Below are 17,481 nucleotides of genomic sequence, written 5' to 3'. Positions count from 1 at the left end.
TTGATACCTTTTCCCACCTTATTGTTGCTACTGCCCATGTGGGAGAAAAGGCTTGTGATGTTGTTCGGCATTGGTTACATTGTTTTGCTGTTATGGGTGTTCCAGTTTCTGTTCAAACTGATAATGGTCCCGCTTATATCTCCCACAAAGTTCAGTCCTTTTTGCAGGATTGGGGTGTAAGCCACACCACAGGCATTCCACACTCCCCCACGGGGCAGGCGATTGTTGAATGCACGCACCGCACTCTCAAGACCCTTCTTGATAAACAAAAAAGGGGGAATCCAGTGGGAATGACCCCACAGGAGCGTTTGGACAAAGCTATGTATGTGTTAAACTTTTAAAATCTTTTTGATTTGTCTTTCACAGCAGCACAGCGCCACTTTGAGCAAGACTCTGCGTGGCCGGAGCGGCCACAGATTTACTACAGACACCTGGAATCTGGACAGTGGCAAGGTCCCATTCCATTAATCACGTGGGGATGTGGGTATGCCTGTGTTTCTCTTCCCTCAGGTCCCTATTGGCTTCCTGTGCAATTTGTTAAGCCAGCCAGGATTGGTACGCCATTGGCACAAGAGATTCAACTAGAGAATGAAGGGACCGCTGCCGATCCGTAGCGACAAATCCATGACGGTCACCACTGCATTTTTGTGGTTCCTGTGGAGCGGTTTCTGTGTGCATACTGCGACAGCACATTTGTATTGGGCACACATCATTGATCTCTCCGTATTCAGACCTGTGACGTGGTGGGATCCCTCACCGCCCATCAGTAACAATGGTACCGATTGGGTGGGAGGGGTGTGGATACCTCCTGCAGCGGAACAGGAAACCGAGGTCGTTAATGTTACCAATGTCACCTTTGTCACTGACCTCCCACCGCTTTGCTTTTCTACCCTTTATGACTCAGGTTGTGTGCCCGTGCAGCCACAGTTGCACCTAGTGGCGCGGGAGCACAATGGAAGGGTTAACTATACCTTACTGAGCATTCCCGGGATGCACGGAAGCGGTAATGACTCCTGGGAGCCGTACGCCCCCGATTTGCCCCGCTGCATGATAAAAAGGATATCAGCAGATGCAGCACCGGCTTGGTAGGCATGTCGTGGACGCAGCCCCCTGGTACTCCGGGGCGAATTCGGCGCAGTTGTGGATTGGGGCCCTCATGGTATGCTGTGGGACAATCACACTGTCCCCTTTGGCCGGTATAATCATAGCCTTTTGTGGCATGGGGGAGGCTCTGCGGTCCTGTGTTACAATTTATTACTAATGGGGATAACGCCACGGCCTCCACGTTACATAAGGGGGTGTGGCGGATAGGGTTAGCATTTATGGGTTATAATTTAGGGAGTTTGATTTTAGAGAATTATACATCTAACTATATTAAGCAGCAAGATAATAGTGTTATGGTTTGTACTTCGCAACCATATGTTTTTGCCTTGGCAAAAAATGCAAGTTTTAAGAGATGTAATTTTTCCCATTCTTGTTATTTTGTTATGTTGTCTGAGGTGCGATATAAGACCTGCATTTCCATGAGTGATAATGTAACCTTTGTGTTCCCTCTTCGCCGACACCCTGAGTTATGGATTCCTGTTAATCTCACACGAGACTGGGAAGGAGATAGTGGCTTTGGCCATCTTACAAAGTTGCTGCAGGAGGAGATTACTAACATCGTAGACGTACGAAGCGATTTTTGGGGTGGCTGATTTTTGCTCTCGTGTCAGCAATTATTATTATTGCTTCTGCCACTGCTGCTATTGCCTCTTTAACTCAGTCGGTTAAGACTGCAAAAATGGTAGGGGAAACTCTAATAAACGTTACACGAGAGTTCCAAACGCAGGAGACCATTGATGAAGAGATATTGGCGCGGCTTGAAGCCCTAGAAGCCGCAGTCATTTGGCTTGGTGATAGGCATGCAGCCTTAAAGACTAGGTTGTCTCTGCATTGTGATTGGGAGCACACTGCTGGAGGTCTCTGTGTAACATCCCTCCCCTGGAATTCATCAGTTCATGATTGGAACCTTGTTAAACACCATTTACAGGGTGCCTTTGATGTTTCTTTACGTTCTCATGTTAATTCTTTGCATGCTCAGTTAAAGAACCAAATTCAGCAATTGCAAGAATTAACCACACAAAAGGTTTTTGCTACTTTGCAATCTGACTTATCTTGGCTTAATCCTACTACATGGTTTTCTGGATTAAATTTGTGCATGTGTGTGTTTATTGGACTTGCAAGTGGGCTTATTGTGTTTTTTATAATTCTTTCTTTACTTTTTTCTTGTATTCGTTCTGCTCAGCAAGTTGAGGCTCGTGTAATGACAATGTTACTTATTAATGGTATTAATTTGTATAAAAGAGGGGGAGATGTAGAGAATCAACAAGTATAGTGCATTGACCGCGTGACAGGGCACCCAAGGACAAAACCAAGAAAAGCTGCAGACCTTGGAAGACAATCCAGGAGTCAGCGGGGACGCGTGATCAAGAGTCCTGAGCCAACAATAACAACATCTGCCCGAGTCAACAACCTTTGAGAATGCTGTGTTGGGACTGTGAGAAAGCACAGTTTGTGAAAAGCAGGATGTGGACTTTTGGGAAGTTGAGAGGGAATAAAGTTAGTTGTAATCTTGCAATAAAACGATTTTGTGCTTGCACCAGCCGGAGTCCGTGCCTTCATACACCACAATGTAGAAGAACATAATTTGTTGGGCAAAAGTCAACATGGTTTCTGTAAAGGGAAATCATGTCTTACTAATCTATTAGAGTTCTTTGAAGGGGTTAAACATGTGAACAAGGGGGATCCAGTAGATATAGTATAGTTAGATTTTCAGAAAGCCTTTGACAAAGTCCCTCACCAAAGGCTCTTGTGTAAATTACATTGTCATGGGATAAGAGGGAAGGTCCTTTCATGGATTGAGAACTGGTTAAAAGACAGGAAACAGAGTAGGAATAAATGGTAAATTTTCAGAATGGAGAGGGATAACTAGTGGTGTCCCCCAAGGGTCAGTCCTAGGACCAATCCTATTGAACTTATTCATAAATGATCTAGAGAAAGGGGTAAGCAGTGAGATAGTAAAGTTTGCGGATGATACTAAACTGTTCAAGATAGTCCAGACAGAAGTAGACTGTGAAGAACTTCAAAAAGATCTCACAAAACTAAGTGATTGGGCAACAAAATGGCAAATGAAGTTTAAAGTGTATAGGTGTAAAGTAATGCATGTTGGAAAAAATAACCCCAACTATACATATAGTATGATGGGGGCTAATTTGGCTATGACAAATTAGGAAAGAGATCTTGGAGTTATCGTGGATAGTTCTCTGAAAACATCCACACAGTGTGCTGCTGTGGTCAAAAAGGCAAATAGAATGTTAGGAATTATTAAGAAAGGGATAAAAAATAATATCTTACTGCCCCTGTATAAATCTATGGTACGCCCACATCTTGAGTACTGTGTACAGATGTGATCTCCTCACCTCAAAAAAGATATTTTGGCCTTGGAAAGGGTTCAGAAAAGGGTAACTAAAATGATTAGGGGTTTGGAACAGGTCCCATATGAAGAGAGGCTAAAGAGACTGGGACTTTTCAGTTTGGAAAAGAGGAGACTGAGGGACGATATGATAGAGATATATAAAATCATGAGTGGTGTGGAGAGGGTGAATAAAGAAAAGTTATTCTTTAGTTCCCATAATATAAAGACTAGAGGACACCAAATGAAATTAATGGGTAGCAGGTTTAAAACTAATAAGCAAAAGTTCTCCTTCACACAGAGCATAGTCAACCTGTGGAACTCCTTGCCAGAGGAGGCTGTGAAGGCTAGAACTATAACAGAGTTTAAAGAGAAGCTAGACAAATTCATGGAGGCTAGGTCCATAAAAGGCTATTAGCCAGGGGGTAGGAACAGTGTCCCTGGCCTCTGTTTGTGAGAAGCTGGAGATGGATGGCATGAGACAAATCGCTTGACAATGGTCTTCGGTCCACCCCCTCCGGGGCACCTAGCACTGGCCACTGTCAGCAGACGGGCTAGTGGGCTAGATGGACCTTTGGTCTGACCCAGTACGGCCATTCTTATGTTCTTATGTTCTAAAACACAAAAAGGTTTATTCACAGTTGTTTCTCTTTTTGGAAAACTTACTCTTCAGAAGTTATATTACATTCTTATTAAGCTAATTTTTATGAAGCTTAAATATCCATTTAGAAAAGGTGCCTAAAATAGTTTAACAGGTCATTTTAAGTGCCTGCCATTTTCCATAATTTAATTATAACTGCCTTCTCCATCTTTAGTTGTAGCAGAATGCCACCAACCTCAGTTTACAAGTTTACGAGGATTGTTGCTCTCAGCTCAAGCTTTCAAATTATTCAGCTTCATTTTTCAATATTTTAGGGTGAAAACATACCAAGTAGCATCCTATGTATAAAATCTACGTGTTGTAAAACTTTTAAAATGTGCATGTTTCTTTAAAACAATTAGAATGCACTTAACAGCATGCAATAGCCTGCCAAGAGCTCTCTTCTTCTATGTATGACAAGTCAGAACAGTCCAACAGCAGACAAACAGAGTGGCTAGCTGTCTCTGTTTATTTAATAGACAAAACAGATTTTTCAGGGGACTCTGAAGAATGATTGAACTTGTATTTGTTTCTCACTTCCAATTCAAATACAAAAGTATAATTTTCTAAGCATGATGGCTGAAGGTGTAAAGATCGGAGTGTGCTTTGAAATATACAGAAGTTTGAACTTCTATTTCAAAGAAGTGGGGAACTAGTGCACAGATGCAATAAGGCAAAGATCTAGTCAAAATAAGAAAATAAGAACAGCTATACTGGGTCAGACCAAAGGTCCATCTAGCCCAGTATCCTGTCTTCCGACAGTGGTTTGTGCCAGATGTCCCAGAGGGAGTGAACAGAAACAGATAATCATCAAGTGAATTCTCTCCTGTCATCCATTTCCAGCTCCTGACAAACAGAGGCTGGGGACATCATTCCTACCCACTCTGGCTAGTATGTATTGAGGGATCTATCTTCCATGAATGTATCTAGTTCTTTTTAACCGTATTGAAGTCCTGGTCTTCACAACATCCTCTGGCAAATATTAACACAAAAACATTCACAGTACACTGAAAGAGAAAAGGATGGGAGAAACAGGTCAGAAAATAGCACTTACAGTACTCAAGATAGGAAGGGACCAGACTATGGACTACGTGGAGTAGCATCCTGTCAATGGCAATACAGAGCACAAGAAAAAAAATCTGGACACACTGTATGAGCAGCGATTAGATTTAATGAGCAAATAGATGCAGAGAGAGAAGCGTCAAAGAAAAAAGTTCAGTACCAAGCCTGATTGTTGGAAAGGATAGAAGATATGAAGAACAAGAAAGAGGAAAAGATTTTATTTTATTAACCAAGTATTGGAGATTTTGAGCCTTTGGCAACAGAGTATCCCTAAAAAGGAAATATCAGATACATGCAGAAGTATGAACGTGGGCAGAAGTTTAGGGATGGGAGATTTCAAGTGATAGCTGAAGGTAGACGGTGAAGTGGGAGGACAGGCACAAGAAGTACAAGTGTGAAGGGTGCTGCAGCACTCCCAGGATTTGTACCTAGCTTCCCCACATCCAGGAGCCAACCTCCAGGTGGCCACAATGGGGCCCCTCCAGCCCTCCAGGGTTCAACCAGCTCAACTGGCTTTGCCCACCGTGGGATCCTGTTGCCCACTGGCCTCAAAGGCTCCACAGGCCCTCAGGGTCCCATCACCTACTGGCCCTGTAGCCCAACAAACCTGGGGTCCAGACCATCAGCCCCGGAGATTCCATTGCCACCCAGGGTCCCTCCGCTGGCCCAGGACTCTGCTCCTGTCCATGGCCCAGCCTGGATCTGTGTGTATGTCAGGTATGTAATTCACTGATATGGTTGTAACCTGTATTGTCTCATTATGGCAGGTGTATGAATGTCGAGAGACCAGAGGATGGCCCACAAACCTGTCATCAAGTGCTATTCCTCATCGAGAAAAAAAGAAGTTCTTAGCCAAAATCTGTCAAAGGGCAGATTTTGAATCTACCATGGAAATACTGAGAAGTTAAACCACAAGGCTCATCGTGTCACAACAGCCAGTTTGGTGGATCTAGGAACCATGTCAGTAGCATCCAGTGAGATCCGTAGAACTCTGTGCAACCATCTGTCCTTCAGAGACAAGAAATTTGAATTGTTGCCTTTTTTCTTCAGGAATGTCATTCATAAAGTTCACATAAATTCCCAATGTGTGGATGAAGAGTATACTTTGAGGCCAAACAGTCGAACCTCTTACTATTAAAGGAGGTGGATCAAAAGTGCTCTTTTTTGCCCTTTGGTTGTCTGATTCCACTGCCAGAGAGTTGGGTGGTAGGTGAGTGAACAGAAAGTCCAATCTCTCTGAGGGATCATAATATTTTCAGTCTGCCCTTGTGCAGGTTGGAGGTTTTCTGGCTGTAGTTTGCCACACCATCTTGGTAGGTTCCATGATAGCATTGCCAGTAAGTGTAGCTATCTGGAGGAGGAAGATGTGTAACTGTATGTAACGGTACAGCAACATAAATAACTAGAAATAACTAGTTATTTCAAAATAACTTTGTCCACATCTACACAGCTGGTAGTTATTTTGAAATAATGTTGAACTACTGTCAACCTGGAGGACTTCTTACTCCTACTCCTGTAACCCCCTTTGTACAAGGAGTAAGGAAAATCAGAGGAAGAGTGCTCTGTTTCGAAATAAGTGCTGTGTAGATGTTCCTGATTTTTAAATAAGCTATTTCAAAATAAGATACACAATTGATGTGGATAAATTTGCGTAGCTTATTTCAAGTTAAGCCCTGCTGCGTAGATGCACCCTACAATATCAATTAATTCATCATGAGTTTCCAACACTGCCTCCAAATCAAATTTACACTCATTAGTCACTCTTTCAAATATGTCCTGGAGTTGGGTAATGTCTGCCATGGGGGAGAAGCGGGTGGAGAAACAATAGTTTTCTCTGATAAGGAGGATGAATTACATAATAACATAAGAATGGCCATACTGGATCAGACCAAAGGACCAACCAGCCTAGTAAACTGTCTTCCAATTGTTGCTGGTTGGCAAGGTGTCAGGAGCAGTGTCCTCTTCTGACTCTATCATGGGTTCCTTCTGTGTCTCAGTTGCTACAGTTTCTAAAGGTGGAGATGTGGATCTGGTATTTTCCCTCTGTGGGCTGGGGCACCTGCCATAGTGCCCTCTGTAAGACCACTAGGGATTCCAGTATCGCCAGTGACCCTCAGGTGGACATACTATGGTGACATGTCATGAGTATACATGGGCCATGATTATAGTTATCCAGCAGCCATAGGCATCTTTATCAGGGAGGACTAGTGAGGGGAGAATACCTCTTCAACTTCCTCATCTTCCTCACACGAGAACTGCGATGGTATTGAAGATGGATGCTGGTGTAGTATGGCTAGCCCAGGTGAGACATCAGTACATTGGAGACAAGACCACAGGATCAAGAGACCAACAAATCCAGTGCTAATGTTGTTTGTGTTGGTGCCATTGCTCTAATGATATTACTCTGTGGTATGTCAATAAAATGGGTTGCTGATGCCATTTCCTTTGGAGTTGCCTCCTTTGGAGGTTGGCAGCTTAGAGCCCTTAGCCTTGGCTCCAGTGTGTTAGATTCTGGCAGTAGCCACCACAGGCAGTGCCACAGATGCCAGAGAGTCAAAGGCAGTAAGCTATAGTGCATCTAGCACCAACAAGAGCAATTTGGTCAGTGACCTTTTGTGTTGGTCTGCTCTCTATGAAGCAAGGAAGATGGCTGTTTCTTTGGCCTTTGAGGACCAGAGACCTGTGATCTCCACTGGAAAGAAGGTTCCTATTCAGGATCAGAGGCTGGTCTTAAGGACTTCTCCATCAATACAATTTTAAGTCTCAGTTCTCTATCTCTTCATGCCCTAGCCTTCAGCTTGTTACAAGGGGCACCTTTTTGTGGAATATGAGGTTCCTCCAAGCAATGGACACATTGAGAGTGTCCATCTGCACTACACATCACGGCTGTGTCTACATTGGCAAGATTTTGCACAAAAGCGGCCGCTTTTGCGCAAAATCTTGCTGCCTGTCTACACTGGCCGCGAGTATTTGCGCAAGAACACTGACGTTGTAATGTACAAAATCAGTGCTTCTTGCGCAAATACTCTGACGCTCCTGCTCAGGGATAAGTCCTCTTGTGCAAGTGTTCTTGCGCAAGAGGCCAGTTTAGACAGGTAACATCAATTTCTTGTGCAAGAAAGACCGATGGCTAAAACGGCCATCGGAGCTTTCTTGCGCAAGAGAGCATCTACACTGGCATGGATGATTTTGTGCAAAAGCAAATCTTTTGCGCAAAAGCACATGCCAGTATAGACGCTTTCTTGTGCAAATACTTTTAACGGAAAAACTCTTCCGTTAAAAGTATTTGCACAAAATCATGCCAGTGTAGACACAGCCCACCTCTCTGCAGGGAGGAATGGTACCTCTTCAACCTCATCTTCCTCACTCAAGAACTACAATGATATTGTAGATGTTGGTGTTGTACTGTTGGCCCCAGTGAGACATAAGTGCCTTAGAGAGGAGATTGTGAGATCAAGGAGACTAACCGATCCAGTGCTGATGTAATTTGTGTTGCTGCCATGGCACTAATGTCGTCTTTTAAAAGCTGGTGAACCAGGAAATTCCTAACCTAATACTAACTGTAGTATGGGATAGAAATTAAACACTTTTTTTTAAAACAGATAATGTAATTCTAATAATTGAAGCATAAGTTGTCTAAAACTATTATACCATAATAACAAACATGTATACTTGCTAATTTATCTAAACTTATCTATTTGAAATGAAGGTTTTCAATTGGACTAATTTGCTCCATCTCAGGCCAGGGAACATTGATAAGGAATTGAAGAGGCTGGGTCTCACATGCACTAGTTGAAGCATCAAGAGCACACAAGGCAGGCACCATGTGTGCATGACCCATATGGGTACTTCTGCAAAACTCTCTGAGCAAAGGCACAAGGACGCATCTTCACCTGGAGTGGAGCACCCACTGGGACATCTCTAGAAGAATTACTCAAACTTTCTGCTGAAAAGACCTAACTATTATCTCTATTAAACCTGATTTTGCCATGTATAACTTAATTTGTTTATGCTTGTCTGCTCAGTAGTAGAAAGCAGCTAACTCAGGAATTCAGCAACATTCTGATGCCTATGTTATATTTTGACTAGAAAAAACCGCAGTTAAATTCTGTAGCCACATAGATTTTACTGTACCTTTAACTTTATTTCACAGACCACTCAATTTTAATTCATCGGCCACAAAATAACTCTAAAACTACTATTAAAGAAGAGAAAAGATATGCTCAATAGAAGGAACAACAAATAAAACCACTGATTTTTACTTGAACAATATGGAAAGGACAGAGATCTAGTAAATAATATGTCATAGATAAAATTAAAAAGAACATTAATATTAATCTGCTTAAAAATACATGTTAGTAAGCTAGATTTAGTAAGAATAGCATAGTGGTGAAACACATAGGACTAGGAATCAAGAGATTTGAGTTCTATTCAGATACAGGCAGTCCCCGAGTTACGCGGATACGAACGGGGATTTTCTCGCCCCGGAGGACTGGAGTGGCGGGACGCCTGGTCCCGCCGCCCGCCTCCTCCGGGGCGAGAAAAGCTGCTCCCGGTCTCCCTGGTCTGCTGCGGGAGTCAGCAGACCAGGGAGATGGGGAGCAAAGCAGCCCAGGACCCGGGGCCGGACCCGCGGCCGCTTCCAGATCAGCTGGAAGCGCCGCGGGCCCGGCCCCGGGTCCTGCACTGCTTTGTTCAGCGTCTCTCTGGTCTGCAGACCAAAGAGACGCTGAGCAAAGCGGCGGAGGACCCGGGGCCGGACCGCGGCGCTTCCAGCTGATCTGGAAGCGCAGCGCGTCCGGCCCGGGTCCTCCGCCGCTTTGCTCCGCGTCTCTCTGGTCTGCTGGGGGGGACGCAGCTAGTGCCCCCCTCAGCAGACCAGGGAGATGTGGAGCAAAGCCCGGGGCCTGTGGTAGAGCAGGTGGGGCGCTGCCGGTTGGTCCCACAGCACCGCTCCTTGGCACTACTGGACCAATCCAGCAGAACCCGAGCTGCTCTGCCCCAGGCGTCCCCAAGTTAGCCCCTGCTGAAACTGACCAGCGGCTGACTACAGGAAGCCCAAGGCAGAGTTGCTCTGCCCCGGGCTTCCTGGAATCAGCTGCTGATCAGTTTCAGCAGCAGCTGACTTGGGGACGCCTGGTGTTCTTAAGTTGAATCTGTATGTAAGTCAGAACTGGTGTCCAGATTCAGCCGCTGAATCTGGACACCAGTTCTGACTTATATACAGATTCAACTTAAGAACACCAGGTGTCCCCAAGTCAGAACTGGTGTCCAGATTCAGCGGCTGAATCTGGATGCTAGTTCCGACTTACATACAGATTCAACTTAAGAACAAAACTACAGTCCCTATCTTGTACGTAACCCAGGGACTGCCTGTTCTAGCAACAGACTTCATGTGTGATTAAACAACAGATACACATTATGCCTCAGTTTAATCCATTTGTAAAATAGGCATAATACCAATTCATAGTAGTAAAAAGCTTAAACTATTCAAAAGAAAAACTCTATGGAAATAAAAGAATTCTATTATAGAAACATTGTTTGGTTAGAAATTAACTGGGAGAATAGTCCCCTTGGTTACAAAATATGTACAGCTCAACAAATAGTTACTAAATGATAAAAATATATATATAACTATGCTGAGACCATGTACTTGTACACATAGGATGGCATCTGTAAAATGTACAGAAAGTTTTTCTGATTACCTGTAATAAAATACCTCCACTTTGCTAATAACTCATATATGCTTAAACACTGTAATGGTACCTTCCTAAGTGTATGATCTGATCACAGATTCTGTGATTTTAACACATCTCCATGACTTCAACTTCAGACTCCTGTAGTGGGGCTGTTTTTTGCTTCAGCCCTGCTGTGACTATACCATGATTTTATACATTTTTACATGACTGCTCCATGAATTTTACCTAATTTTACCATAAAATCATATCCATAATCATGCCCTATTCACGAATGAATGAACGAAGTAATGGGAAATTATCAGAACCAGTAGAACTGATAAAAAATAAAGGGACAGACATTTTTCTATTTTTCACCTACCAAAAATCCATATCTTTCCATCTATATCCACAAACCTAACTCTATTCTTCTCTCACTTTATATCTGTGTGTGTGTGTGTGTGTGTGTGTGTGTGTGTGTGTGTGTGTTTCCATGATTTTTCTAACAAGTTCTAAATACTATGGGAGGATTCCATTTTTCCGCCATAGCATACAGGATGCAAATTTACCTGTTCAGGATACTGAGGCAGCCACAGGGCCTTCAGAGGGAAGGGACTGGCTGCTGAGTTCCCACAGAGCAACTAGGAAAAAGAGGAGGAGAAAGCCAAAATGAGACTCGAGGAGGGAGCTGCCTTCAAGCGTGATGACACTTCTACAGAATTATAATAGCCAGACAATGTGGAAACTAAGCCAAGAGAAGTGAAGGCTCTGAAAGGAAAAGGAGCTCCTAAACTGAGGGCTTGGCTTCTACTGCCAGACTCTAATTGAGAGCGAACCAGACCCTAATGCTAAAATTAATCTCTAACAGGAAGCTGGTCAAAATAATCACAAGCTGATAATATAAACTAGTGTAGGTGGAAATACTCATTTTGTGTCATCTTTTCCTTAGGGTATCAGTCAACACTGAAAAAAACAACATAGCTCTTGAACTCTTTTAAGCAATACTCACACTCCTTTCAAGTGCATCCAAAATATATTAGGTGCTTTCTAAACACAAAGGAAGACATGCTCAAGGATCTTACAATGTAATTAAGATTATGCTATATAAAGATGTGAATCCTCCTTACTAGTAATTTTCTGTAGTTGCACAGGGCTGCCTATTCAAAAGACCAGAACAATGGGTGTGAACACTAGAAAGTCTGTCCCTAACTGTCACAATGAAAGCTGCTGGATGCTGAACTCTTTTGAAAATCTGGCCCTGGTTGTGTATGCAGAGCAGTTGAAGATGTGACCCCTTATTGGCTACTGTACAAAGAACTTTAACTTTGTTTAGCTCTTCATATGGTTTATTTCTCCAGATGAAACTCTGAGGTGCTTCCATAACTTTTGTGGCTCTACTGCACAGGGTCATTTTTGTACAGATAGTTAGTAAGGCTGCACACAAGTAGGAGGCATTGGCATAAGAAAAGAATATTCAAGCAGATTTTGCAGTAAGTTGCCATGCTATTTGGCATGCAAGACATAGAAAAGCATCTGGCCTTAAATATGCACTAATATAAGCTCAAGTTGAAAACAGGCTACAGTACAGTATGTGTGTAGTTTAGTGCATGTCACTTAAGGTGGACAGGTAAATTCCTGTCTGGGAAAATCATCTTATCTGTTTTACTGGATGTTAATTTTCAGTGAATAAACTTGTGGGCCTCTGTCTAAAACAAGAAATTACAAAGGCTCTTAGGAGGAAATTAGAACCACAGGGGATAGTTTTGTTCCAGAAGAGACAGAAGGTGTCTATATAAACATCAGGAGACAGTAACATTGGAAAGGAAGGTTGCAATGGAAGACAGTAAGAGCAGGAGGGTTTGGGGTTAAGAGCTGATGGCTGCACAAGAACTGTCAGATGGTCAGCTTTTCCCAGGGGAGATGGCCTCCAGAAGTGTAGATGGGGAGCAAGACTAATCATATTTAGCAGAATTTTTGTAGGCTTCCAAACCTGAGAGAGCACGAAGAAGTCAACATACATCTTCATGTAGAGAGTGCATGTTTATAATGCACTGTTTATAAATTGTCAAATCTGCACTACAACTTGAAAAACTAACGAGAAATCTGTTCTGAAAACTGGTTCTGTATTTTGATCCCTTAAGTGTCACAAGCAAGAGAACTACTGAAACCCGTAATTTAAAATATCCCTTTAGTGACCAATATTGAAGTGAAAGAGCTAAATCTGGTACATTAGGAAAAACTGACAAAATAGGCAGCATATTTTATTCCCTCCCCACCAAACAAATTAATGACAACAGCAGGACAGGATAACCTCCTAGAAATCTCCTGAGCATCAGACAGCGAACCTGATTTATACAGTTACTAGTGGTTTATGGTCCTATGGGCACATGCACATATAATCATTGACATTAGAATTGAAAAAGATCTATTTGTTTTATTGTCCATCATCCTGCCAGTGCAATATTGATCTCTATTGCATATTTACTCATATTTTGTCCAGTCTAGTTTTAAAAATCTCAGGCAATGGCACTTCCTCTACTCCCATTTGGATACTATCCCACAACCTAACATATAACTGTCAGTCTAATTTAATGCTATTAATCTTGGCCCCCTGAAGAAGTGGTAAATAATTCTCCTTCCACCTCGGTATTAACACCCCCTCAAAGACACAATAGGGATATATCCTCCCTTAGATTTCATTGAGCCAACAACCTTTAACCTTTTTCAAGAGTAAACACCATCAGACTTCTCATGTATTTGTATTCTATGAAGTCCCTCCCATTTGTCCTTATATTTCTTGCAATAAAAAGTCCAAAATTCAAATTAATTCTCTAGTTGCAGTCATAACAGAGTCACCTCAACAGGGATTATTACCCCTCCACACTGTTACATGATACTTCTCTATCTGCACTTCAAAATTGCATCTCTGCTTTTTATATCAAGTTGTAAATACTTGTCTAATTTGCTCTTCATCATCACTTGTAGGACCCTCTCAGCATTATTGCGTAAGACTCACCAAGGTGTGTTAAGAAGCAATTTTCTTATTTGAAGCTGCCCATATTTTTAATCTCTTAAATTTCCTTTCTATTATTTCAGGTGATGTCTGCAACTGCACCTCAATGTAGTATTACCTGTGAATTTCCTGAACATACTATTTATGCATTCTTGTTTGCTATATTAATGAAGATATGAAAATATTAAAGAAAATCACACTTAATATATGCTGCTTTTGCACTGCATGCTAGATAGGTCTGCTCTACACTCAGGATGTTATACAGGCAGTCCCCGACTTACGCGGATCCGACTTATGTCGGATCCGCACTTACGAACGGGGCTTTTCTCGCCCCGGAGCTCACGGGCGGCGGATCGCCACCCATGTCCTGCGGGGCGAGAAAAGCTTCTCCTGGTCTCCCTGGTCTGCTGGGGGGATCCAGCAAAGCCACTGGACTCTCCCCAGCAGACCAGGGACACCCGAGCAAAGCCGCCCAGGCGGAGGGAGTCCCGCTGCCTGGGCGGCTTTGCTCCTGTCCCCCTGGTCTGCTGGGGGGGTCCAGCAAAGCCGCTGGACCCCCCCAGCAGACCAAAGACACCCGAGCAAAGCCGCCACCCTGTTCTGCAGGGAGACGGGGAGCAAAGCCTTGGAGCACGCCCACAGCGGGACAGCCCAGGCACGCTTGGGCTGTCCCACTGCGGGCATGCTCCGCAGCTTTGCTCCTGTCCCCCTGGTCTTCGGGGGGGGGTGCAGGTAGTGCCCCCCCCCAGCAGACCAGGCTTTTCTTGCCTACCCCTGGGGTAGAGCAGCTGGGGGCTGCTGGGTTGGTCCCGCAGCGCCGCTCCGGACCAACCCGGCAGCACCCCAGCTGCTCTGCCCCAGGCGTCCTCATTCAGCCGCTGCTGGTCAGTTTCAGCAGCAGCTGACTTGGGGACGCCTGGGTTTCTTAAGTTGAATCTGTATGTAAGTCAGTACTGGCATCCAGATTCAGCCGCGGTTGAAATTGATCAGTTTCAGCAGCGGCTGATGCCAGTTCCAACTTACATACAGATTCAACTTAAGAACAAACCTACAGTCCCTATCTTGTACGTAATCCAGGGACTGCCTGTACTTAACCATTTATCCTTTATACAGATAATGCCTGTAGTCACTTTTCAGGCTATGTGACAATATTCATGTCCAAAATGATCTGATGTGAACTTTATTTTTATTCCTTCTATTATTCTTCATTCTTTGTATCCTTATCCAAAGAACTTCACTTCCTAATGAAGGCATTATAAATATTTGACATGGTCCATTACTGGTCCATTAATTTTTCCCTTTCCATCTATCCTATTTAGAGACAATGTACATGTATATTTGACGTTCTATTTATAAGACTCAATACCAGAGAGTCTAAATATCATACCTTAGTAATACTGTTACTGTTTCTTGATTTTCATATTCTTGCCTTTGCATGAAGGCATTTTAGTACAGGTTGAAACTCTCTTAACCAGGATTTTCTGATCCGGCAACATCCATGGTCCAAGCATAGATGTTGCAGGACCAGAGAGCCCTGGTGGAGGACAGTGACAAGGATCCCTGCAGGGCCAGCAGAGCAGTGGGCTGCCCACAGTGAGCCCACCATTAGCATGTGGCAGCAGGTCTGCCCAGCGGGATTGGGAGACACACGTATGGCTGTCTGGTGGGGCAGGGAGCTGTGGTAGCTCGGTGGGGCAGGGATCTGTGGCACGCTACTACATGGGATGTAAACCCCACCAAGTAGGAGTGTGGGTTACACTGACAGGCAAGATATTGGAGTTCCAGCCCTGATGGTACCGCTGTCCCCAGTGACCACTCTCATATCTCAGCCTTCCAAATAGCATCCTCTCTGTGGATCTTTAGGGTGAGATCACAGAAGACCCCTCGTGTGTGCCTCACGGAGTCCTGTCATGGCCACTGACACTTGCCTTTCCACTCTCTGAGGCTTCTCACCACCCGGTCCTGCTTGGCCAGCTCTGCTGGTCTCCTCCAGCCAAGACCCCAAGTTGAGATCTCTGCCTCCCTGAGAAGTTGTACAGACACTGAACCTCTTCAGGTCCAAGGAGAGTGCAGTTTTGAGCTCAACTTCCTTGGATACAACTCCCCAAATGGGATCAAAACCCCCAATGAATTACCTGGGTAAGTGTGAGGGGGCGGCACTGCCCGCACTGAAGCCCCAGGAGCTCCCCTGGCCCAGCTGGCTGAACAGGCCCCACTCCCATGATCGTGCTGGGCATGCTTGAGAGTAAGGCTTGGGATAAAAGCCCAGGCAGGCAGTCAGTCAGGGGGAATAGCCGGAGGGGCAGGAGCTCAGGGAGGCGCTCCTGTACTGCACCAGCTGCCACAGACGCCTCAGGAGCAGCCCCAGCTGCCGCAGCTGCCCCAGGAGCAGTGCCAGCTGCTGTAGCCACCCCAGGAGCTGTCCCAGCCACAGCCTCAGCAACTGCGCTGGGCGGGGAGACCGTCAGACTGAACTGACCCGGGGAGCTTCACGCAGAGGACGGCACCCAGCATTGAAGGGGGTAGGAAGAAGCCCAGAAGCCCAGTTCGCTGCCACCAGAGATCTGGGCTGGGACCCAGTGGAGTGGGAGGGCCCGAGTGCCCCTACCTGCCCACCCCACCATAGCTGTGCTCCCTAGCTTGTGTGGGAGAAGCATGCCTAGGCCAAAAGCCCTCTACAACCCTACAGAGCAACTTGTATTTTGGGGATTGGGCCTAAAGGGCCATATATACCTGAATAGAGAGACTTGTACTTTGGGGGAACTGGGCCTATAAGGCCATGTGTGCCCTAGAAGAGGGGCATCTGGGTGAAACTAAGGGCAGCCCTGTCTGAAGGGGTCCGTAATCCAGCCGTAGGGGACATCTGGGTTACTGAGGGGCAGACTGCCCCTCGACAGTAAGGCTATGTCTAGACTACTGAATTTTTCCGGGATACCTAGTATCCCGGAAAAACTCTGCCGCATCCAGGGAACTCATCTGCTCTTCCAACATTTTTTGTGGAAGAGTAGACGTGCTCTTTTGGAAGCCCTGTCTTCCTTGTTCCATAAAGAAGAATGGCTCTTCCAAAAGAGGACGTTTTTCCAAAATGTGGCCCAGTGTAGATGGGCCAAATTTCGGAAAAGCCTTTTCCAACAAAACTATTGGAAAAAGGTATACAAATTGCAAAGCACAATTTGTGTACCTTTTTCTGATAAAAAACAGAAGTCTAGACATAGCCTAAGCTCCCTTTAGCAATGACAGGGAGAGTGGATGTACTGGTTGCCCTTCCAGATAATTATTTTTACTGCGTTTGATAGAAAATAAAAGTGATTTTTTTAAGTACAAGTAGTAGGATTTAAGTGGTAATAAGTGAGAACAGGTAATAAGTGAGAGCAAAGTAGGTTACAAATCAAATGAAACAAAAATGCTTGGCTAATTCTACACTGAAACCTCAGCACAAACTTTTTCAAACTCACCCTAAAACCTCTTTTCCAGCTGCTCCACCAAACCAGGTCTTCCCCCCCACATGGGGTCTTGGGCTCCTCCTTCAGGTGCAGCCCAGCAAAAAGACCTAGGCCCCTGTTTTCCTATTCTTTTTTTAAAGAATTGAGGCCATTCCCAACCAACCACTGTTAGGACTTAAGAACAAGAGATTGTT

General features: G+C 44.5%; 1 protein-coding gene across 3 annotated transcripts in view; it reads right to left on the bottom strand.

The window, feature by feature from the left end:
* ERC2 (ELKS/RAB6-interacting/CAST family member 2) overlaps positions 1 to 17,481 on the bottom strand; it is a 1,112,164-nt gene that overhangs the window by 641,174 nt on the left and 453,509 nt on the right. Inside the window, exon 11 of one of the 3 annotated variants that reach the window (XM_075938889.1) lies at positions 11,401 to 11,472. The exons of the other annotated variants lie outside the window; for them this stretch is intronic. Coding sequence (XP_075795004.1) covers positions 11,401 to 11,472 — 72 coding nt within the window. The remainder of the gene's footprint in view (positions 1 to 11,400; positions 11,473 to 17,481) is intronic. 3 annotated transcript variants of the gene reach the window in all.

The sequence above is a fragment of the Pelodiscus sinensis genome, chromosome 11, assembly GCF_049634645.1.
Source record: "Pelodiscus sinensis isolate JC-2024 chromosome 11, ASM4963464v1, whole genome shotgun sequence".
NCBI lineage: Eukaryota > Metazoa > Chordata > Testudines > Trionychidae > Pelodiscus > Pelodiscus sinensis.
Note: the sequence above shows the minus strand (reverse complement) of the source record. Positions and strands in the feature narration are given on the sequence as shown.